The sequence below is a fragment of the Octopus sinensis genome, unplaced genomic scaffold (genome assembly GCF_006345805.1).
Source record: "Octopus sinensis unplaced genomic scaffold, ASM634580v1 Contig16668, whole genome shotgun sequence".
NCBI classification, from domain to species: Eukaryota; Metazoa; Mollusca; class Cephalopoda; order Octopoda; family Octopodidae; genus Octopus; species Octopus sinensis.
Genome location: NW_021834493.1, coordinates 20,334 through 29,884, shown reverse-complemented (window position 1 = coordinate 29,884; position 9,551 = coordinate 20,334). Strand labels below are relative to the sequence as shown.

At 36.3% G+C, this 9,551-nt stretch overlaps 1 protein-coding gene across 1 annotated transcript; it reads left to right on the top strand.

Moving 5' to 3' along the window:
- Positions 1-1,244: 1,244 nt before the first annotated feature.
- Positions 1,245-7,244, top strand: LOC115230882 (protocadherin gamma-A1-like). The gene is made up of 2 exons (XM_029800994.2): positions 1,245-3,691; positions 6,888-7,244. The coding sequence occupies exons 1-2, from the start codon at positions 1,280-1,282 to the stop codon at positions 6,912-6,914; spliced, it is 2,439 nt and encodes an 812-aa protein (XP_029656854.1). The 5' UTR covers positions 1,245-1,279; the 3' UTR covers positions 6,915-7,244.
- The last annotated feature ends 2,307 nt before the right edge of the window (positions 7,245-9,551 follow it).

Sequence of the window (9,551 nt, the reverse complement as noted above, 5' to 3'; positions counted from 1 at the left end):
ATCGTCATTTAACACCTGCTCTACATGTTGGAGGGTTTGATAGGAGATGGTGAGCCAAAGAGCTGCACCAAACTCTAGTCATTGGTTTTGGCTTGCTTTTTACAGCTGAATGTCATTCCTAATGCCAACCACTCGGCAGAGTGTTTTATGAGTGCATTTTACATGGTGCCAGCATGGCTTCGTTAATATATTGGCTCATTAATATATTAGTAATTTGGTGTCTTAACATACAGGTATACTGACAGGAGGCTTTCTTGGTATCTTGGTATATTGGTTTCGATAGGTCTTTGAAGACTTCGCATATTATTAGATTAATAAATTGGTCTATTGATTTCTAATACATTAGCATCTTGGTGCCTTGGTATATTGGTTTAAAGGTGTCTTGGTATATTGGCATCTTGGTGCTTTCGCACATTGCTTTATTGGTGTCTTGGAAAATATCGGTATATTGGTGTCTTGGCAATATGATGTATGAGTCTATTGATTTATTAGTGTCTTATTGCTGAACTTAATTATAACAATAGCCATTTTAGATTGTATAAGCACCGTTTATTTGTTTATACTCATCTTTCTTATATTTCTGGATAGCACTGTATATTATGAAGTGGCAAAATGCTTCATCGTACATCATGGTATTGAAGTGATTCAGGAAGGCAGACATCAGCTAAAGGGGTGTAAATGACAATCATTTCACCAGTTGACCACAGGAATGTGTGTCTGTATATTATCATTACATATACACTCTACAGCAACAGCATCACCACCACCACCTTATTCACTAACATCATCATCATCATCATCATCACCACTTTATTCACTAACATCATCACCATCACCATGGCATTTCAGTATATGTATACATAGTGCACAGTTTATTACATATATATATGTGTGTGTGTGTGTGTGTGTGTGTTTACATGTTCATACGTTTATGTGTGTGTACATATACATACTACACACAGACATTCAGAGCTGCACACACATAAACGTATGACCACATACACAACATAAGCAACAATGTTTAACTTTATATGTGTGTATGTATTATACACACATACAGACACACACCCATATATATATGTGTGTGTGTGTGTGTGTGTGTATGTATGTATATTATATGTATGTGTGTATGTTGTGTTTTTGTATTTATCCTTTGACAGTAACAAAACACTGTTATCTTCCCTGACTCCCTCTGCTGACCTACCTGAGACTTGCACCTTTCACTAATTGTTTTTGTCTTTTCATTTCAGTGTTTTTCCCTGTGAACCATCCAAATGTCATGGAGAAGACACGATGTGAACTCGCCATACTGTCTTTTGCTCTGCTGCTTATTTACCTGCCAGGTAATCTTTCTGTGGACTTAACTTACCATGTAAGAGAAGAGAAGGCCCCATGGACATACATAGGGGACATTACAGTGGATTCTCAGCTTCTGCATACTGTGCCCTTTGGGGAGCACAACCAGATTACGTTTGACCAGCTTCATGTGAGGCGGTCTAACAGTGTCCAGTTGTTTAATGTGACATCGTCTGGCAAGCTGTACACTGCCCAGACCCTCGATGCCGAATCCCTTTGTTCTTACAAGATGGAATGTTTTAGAATCATCAAAATTGCTGTTCATAAATTCCAGACCTTCATGAAGATCCTCAAAGTGAAAATCGTTGTTGATGATATAAATGACAATCAGCCTGAGTTTCCAGAGAAACAAATAAGTATTGTTTTCTCGGAAGGTGATGCCAAGGAAATGGCCAAACCAATTCCAAATGCCATTGACGAAGATGTGGGGCTTCAGAATTCTCAGATTAAATATGAATTGCAGAAAACAGACAATGAACCATTTGCATTATCAGTGACAAAGAGAATAACGGGCAGCTACAAGTTGGCCATAATCCTGACCCAGAAACTTGACCGGGAAACCAAAGACAAATACAATGTGGAGATTATTGCTGCAGACAATGGCCGGCCGGTCAACAGGAATTCGTTACGGGTTCAAATCACAGTGACAGACGTTAATGACAATGCTCCAGTGTTCACTCAGAACATCAACAATGTCTCGATCAAATCCACACATCCAAAGGACCGCCCGGTTGTAATTCTGTCTGCAAATGATCCAGATTTAGACGAGAATGCCAAAATCAAGTTCCAATATAGCTCAGAGACTTCTGATGTGGCCAGAAGAGGTTTTAAACTCAATTCACAGACAGGAGAAATATTTATGGTAAAGAATGTCTCATCAGGTCAGAAAGTGATGCACAAGTTATTGGTGGAGGCCCAGGACAACGGCCTGCCACAGTTGAGTTCATCTGCCATAGTTTATATAAATATCATCAACCAACAGAACAACGCACCTGAAATTGAGGTGAACTTTGTGTCCGAACTGAAGAAAAACACAGCCAGAATATCCGAGGACACCAAAGTCGGTAGCTTTATTGCTTATGTCAGTGTTATTGACAACGATGTTGGACTTAATGGGCAAGTGGAATGTAGAATTGAGCAGGATAATTTCCTGCTCCTTAATTTAGGGTCCAATGAATATAAAGTCACATTAAAGAAGCCAGTCGACCGTGAAATTAAAGATCGTTACAGTATCACCATATCCTGCCAAGATAATGGTTCACCTTCGTTAGTAACCAACAGAAAATTCGCTATCCAAGTCACAGATGTTAACGATGTCCAACCAAAGTTTACAAAAGATGTATTTAAATTCTTAACTTATGAAAACGAACGAGCCAACTTTCCAATTGGGTACGTGAATGTCACCGACTTTGATTTAGGCAGTGGTGGTCAGTTGACATTTGTTCTGTTAAGTGGCATCAATGACAACCTTCCATTCCAAATAACTGACTACGGTTTTATTTCAACAACTCAATCTTTAGACCGAGAAAGACAGGAAAGTTACAAGTTTAAAATATTTGTCAAAGACAATGGAACCCCACCCCTAAACAATACAGCTAATGTGGTGGTGGAGATTTTAGACCAAAACGACAATGCACCCTATTTTACTTTCCCTGGGGTCAGCCCTTTCAGCCTTGATGTCCATTACCATCCACAGAGTAAGAACGACATCACAGTCCTGAGGGCTTCTGACAGAGACAGCCATGTGAATTCATTTCTTAGCTACAACATGATTGGAAATAATGTCAAACAATTATTTAAAGTGAATCCTTACACTGGGGTTTTGTCTTTTGCACGGCCAGTTTACCAAAACGATGCTGGATCCTATCAGCTGGAGTTTGTTGTGAAAGACAGTGGTACCCCAGTCCTGTCGGCAACAACTAGTATATCTTTGACACTGACTGTTAGTAACAAGACATCACCAATGCTAGCACCAGTTCACATGGAAGCTGATAATATGATTAACATCACGTGGGTTATCGTCATAGTAACAACAGCTGTGGTAGTGTCCGTAGCTGTTGTTATTACTTTAACTGTTTGTATTGTCAGGTGTAACAATCAAAGACACAATTCCCACCTGGCTGGCATGAACGCAGCCATGCCTGCTGCGGGCAGGGATAAAAGCCATTTCTTCTTTCAACCTAAAAAACCTATTCCTGCTACGATGCTTTCGGCAGAGATGAGGGACAGGAGTACTCAGCTAATGGAACCAGAGAGTGAGTTCTACCCACAATACGAGTCACAGAGTGAATGGACAACATCAACAGCAGACAGAAGACAACCATCGGTATTACTGGTATGTATCATTTTCTAAATAAGACCTTGGTGTTTCAGGTGAAAGAGTGGAAGATGGGATGGGGTGGTGGTGTCAATTTGGGGATGTCTTCAAAGTTGGAACAGATGTGTGATCAATGTTATTTACCTATTTCTTTACTACCCACAAGGGGCTAAACACAGAGGGGACAGACAAACGGATTAAGTCAATTAACTGGTATTTAATTTATCGACCCCGAAAGGATGAAAGGCAAAGTCGACCTTGGCGGAATTTGAACTCAGAACGTAACGGCAGATGAAATGCAGCTAAGTATTTCGCCCGATGTGCTAACAATTCTGCCAGCGCGCTGCCTTGATATTATTTACCTTCACCTGAACACCTCATCTTAGCCATAATCCATCAATCTAGGGATTTATGACCATCAAATCATTTCCTTGGGCATTGTTCATTTAAAACTACATTTTCTTATATCACTCTTTTCAAGAGAGTAATATGTATTTGGAGGGAGTTTTGGCTATTTCTAGCAGGTCAAGTGATCACAAAGAGGCACCCCCCCACCACCATTGGTTTGCAAAGAAGATGTGGTTTGGGGTGGGTGGGTGACTGGAGGATGTAATTGGTCATCACCCCCCAGTTTCCTTAGACACTCTCCCCAACTCACTAACCTATTTGTCTGAAGCCAGATATATCCTGATCCAGTGATAATCCTAATGCACTCTAATCCTGGATACTCAATAAAGGCTAATTAAACTCTCTTATTTCGTCCATTCTATTCGTCTTCTCAACATTTCTCTTGTGTTTTCAAATTTTATTTTTAAAGGAAAATATCCTAATTACTGTGAAACTAGAAACAAAACAAAACAGATTAACGAACTAACAAACTCTACCAATAATTTAATTAAAATATTTGCTGTGGTTGCTCGTTGTAGACATGGTGGCAGCAAATGGCAATTCACCAAAGACTAAATGCTCTGTGAGAAGAAGTTAGTTAGCAGCTGTTGTGCCAGCTGACCATTCCAGATCCAGTGGCCTTCATCCATTGCTTCATCTTACTTTTAACTTTTGAATTGTTCGTTTTGAAGAAAAATATTTTCTAATTAACAGTAATTAAATTAAGCATGAATTGGAAATTGTTTTGTAAATGTAGTTTCTAATGGCCGGATGGAATGCCAGAAAATGACTGAGAACAGGTTTTGTGGCATTTCTTCCAACTCTTTACATTTTGAGTTCAAATACTGCTGAGGTCAGCTTCACTTTCATTGATTCAGGGTTTGTAATATAAAGTACGAATGAAGTGCCAAGGCTGATGTAAGCAAAATTGCTGGCCTTGTGTCAAAAATTTGAAGGAATTATTACATGTGCTGCCTCCAGCTCTATAGACTCTGAGTTCAAATCCCATGAAGACCTACTTCATCTTTCATCCTTTTGGGACCGATAAAGTCAAATAGAGGGGCTCTTGTAATTGACACCCACCACCACCACCACAACCACTGATCTATAATTACTAGCCTTGGGTCAAGATTACAAACCATTATTACATATACAGTGTGTAGAAGCAGTGTCAGATTTAGAAGAAGAAATGCCCTACATGATTTCATTTGTAAGGTCTCCCCTTAATTACCAATGACCGGCTCAAAAATATTTTACAGCCAAATTTGCTCTAGATTTTGAGTGTCATTGGCTTCAACCTGGTGAACGCTTAGGTGAACCCAAGAAAGCAGAAGTGGTCCCCAGACAGAGATCTAGACCCATCTGAGAACCAGGAAGTGGTGTTAATCCGTGGATTAAGTTTACAAGCCAAGAGATTAGGCATAATCCACACTGTCTCCATCTATCACATTTCACGGAAAGAGTGTTGGCTCATACAAAGCTATAGCAGAAAATACTGGGATTGAAACTGAGGCCATGGACACACAAAGCCAATTTGCTCACCTGTCAATCATGTCTACCTTTATGACAACATGTGTACAGTCTAATATACTTAATGAGTGTGTATCTTTAATAATTAAATTAGTATATATTATGCATCAACTTCAAAATTTAATTGAAAATAAGACAACACAAACTTAGAGGCTGGTATCTATGATCACAAGTAAGGATTACAATTGTGGATTATGTTTCAGTGTTATTAGACTTCCTCAGTGGAAGTTGTGATGACATAATCACTAATTGGACTTCAATATTAAAGAAGCTGGCAGAATCGTTAGCACACCGAGTGAATTGCTTAGTGGCATTTCGTCTGTCTTTATGTTCTGAGTTCAAATTCAGCCGGAGCCAATTTTGCCTTTTATCCTTTCAGAGAGGTTAATATAGAGTACCAGTTGGGTACTGGGGTGGATGGAATTGACTTACCCCTCCTCCGAAATTGCTGGCCTGGTGCCAAAACTTGAAACCAATATTAAACATATGCAGGAGTGAGAAATTAAGATAATTAAAGAAATTAAGCTCAATGCTTTATTAGAAACTCTTTATCATGTGGATAATGTCTTTGTGGCATTTCAGTGAATAATTATTTTAAATATATCAACGACTACTTTGGAAAGAGAGAGTGAGAGAAGGGGAAGAGAGAGTGAGAGAGGGGGAAGAGAGATTAGGTTTCACTCAAGAATCTTCAACAAAAATGTGAAACATGGTCACAGTTATCTCCCTTCCTTTCTCACACTGACAATAGGTCGATTATCAGCTAATATCAAGTGTATTTTATTAACATATAACATACACACACACACTGGCACATGCATACTCATATATATGCATACATACGTAATATGCAACGTATATTATCATATATATATACATATATAATAATAAAGGGTAAAATCATTAATGATTTTTACCAAGTGGTCAGCGTGGAAATAAAAGCTCATAGGTAAATTTTATAAACATTTTGTAATTATATACATAATTATAACAAGGTCTTGGCTTGTGTCTCACCAAGCACTAAAAAATAGACGTCAAAAGACACTATTACAACCATAAATTCTCTGCGAAAAACACACCATATAATAGATACACACATATATGAAACATATATGTAACATACACATACACACACATATTGCAATATAGACAATATATGCAGAGAGTATATAACCAGTATATGAACACTAAATATATCATATATGTTGATGGCATATAAAAACAATGTATGTATAAAGTACAAGTATAGACAACATTTGAGGACATTTATAAACATTGATATTTTTTTTCTTTTCAGTTGCCCACCCGGATACAGAAATGTTGAAAAACTGAGACAGTGGGTACCCGCCATGTACCCCAGAGATAGCTTTTGGGTAACCCTGGTTTAACTCTAGACTTGTCTATCCTTCTGGCTGGCAGTGAAAGATTTACCTTTAGATAAAGCAAAGGAGATACGATAATTAACAAGATGAAGTCACACACACACTTTTATTAAAGCTGGAAAATTCTTTGTAAACTGTTACTCTGAGTTTCATGTTGCTTTTCATTGTTGGACAGTTCTGGTCATATAATTTATGTATGTGTATATATATATATATATATATATATATATATATATATATATGTGTATCAAAAGAAAAACAGGACACAAAGGATTTTGCGGTACATATGTTTCGGGCTTTATTGAACAATATGCGTCCTGTTTTTCTTTTGATACATATATCCTATCACCTATACCACTAGCTGGCATATACAGGTGCTTACATTTATCAAGTATCCACCCTGAATTTATTGTATATATATATATATACATACATACACACACACACACACACACACACACATATACATATATGTATATCTTATGTGTGTGTGTGTGTGTGTTTGTCAGAGAGGTTTGTTGCTCTGCAGACAAGGGCATCTTTTCAAATACCAGTGAGAAGGAAAACATTTATGGACAACTGCTTCAAAACCTGCAGCACTTCCCCGCTAATTACAAATTCACATTTATACCACTAATTATCGGTGTGCTTGGTTACGTAATTTACTGCTTAACGAACAATGTCAAAATACAGTGGTTTCAAGCTAAAAAGCGACCAAGTAACAAACCCTTCACAAATAAAATCTGTAAGTGGAACAGTGAAAATATACAACACATTTCTAAAGTGAAACCAGTGGCTTTGGCCTGTTCTTTGTTGGCTAAATTACAATCCTCCTGTTTTATTGGTTTGTTAGAGAAAGGTTCCCTTCTTTATCAAAAAATATTTCAATCATTAAAGAAAGCATTATATATAATTATACAATCACACAAACATATGCAAACACTTAGATACAAAAATATACAAATGTACAATTGATCCCCCCACCACACACACATACATGCACACGTGCATAAACAGTGAATAGCCGTAACAAGAAAAGGGGCAGAAAGAAAGAAAGAAAGAAAGAAAGAAGAAAAAGGTGGAAGGAAGGAGGTGAACATGGTAAAACAAGTCCTTTGTTGTTTGGTCCCTGAGAAAACTGGTCGTGTCCATTGAGATTGAACTGGTTGACGTGTAATCAGTATTGAACACTTAAACGAAATCAATATGGCTTTGAGAGAAAGTCAATCACCTGATAGAGTTTTATCAGGATTTTATTGATGGATGGGCATAAGGGACGGGGGTGGGGAGTTTCTCATTGGCTATGGGGTGGAAAGGGGTGACGCTGGTGACGATGGTATGTGTGCATGGGTGTATGTACATACATACATATATATATATATGTATATATATATATATATATATATTTACACATATATATATATATATATATGTATGTATATATATATGTATATATAAATATATATATGTGTGTATATATATGTATATATGTATATATATATATATATGTGTGTGTGTGGGTGGGGTGTATACATTTATATATACATATATATATATATATATGCACATACGTGTATATATACATGTGTGTGTGTATGTGTGCAGATATATGCATATCTGTGTATGTACACATATATTTCCTCCATGTACACATATACATACATATATACATGTATATATGTATATATGTATATATATATATATATGTGTGTGTGGGGGGGGTGTATACATTTATATATACATATATATATATATGCACATACATGTATATATACATGTGTGTGTGTATGTGTGCAGATATATGCATATCTGTGTATGTACACATACACATACATATATGCATGTGTGTGTGTATATATATATATACACACACACATCCAAGCTATGTTCAATATGTGGTCTGTGGTTTGTGTGTGAGAAAATAATTATTCTCATATTTGTTAGCACTGCTTTGATATGTGCGTATATATGCTGGGTATATAAATCTGTCTGTATTTACATTTCCATGTACATATATATACATTTGTATCCATATACGTATGTGCGTGTGTATATATTTCTATATACTCTATATTATGTATGTGTTTATATTTTTTGGATATCAATCAGCATCAAAGTACGTTTTCATGCATGCAATGTGTATGCAAAGTTCTTTAAATATACATTTCCCCTGTGAGTATATATGTATGTGTTTATTACGGACATATGGCTCTGTGTCTGTATGTAAGTATATGTGTGTGTGTGAGATGTATGCATGTCTGTAAGTATGCTTATGTATTATGTACATATGTATGTGAGTGTATATTTATGTATATATATATATATATATATACATATATATATACATATATATATATATGTACACAGATGTGTATATATATACATGTATATATATATGTGTGTATGTGTATATATTTACAAACATATACACACGTATATATATACCCATTTGTGCATTTGTGATGGTGTGCTTTAATATGCATTTATTTCTATTTATATATGTATACATATTTTATATATATATATATATATATATATATGTCTGTGTATATATATATATATATATGTGTGTGTGTGTG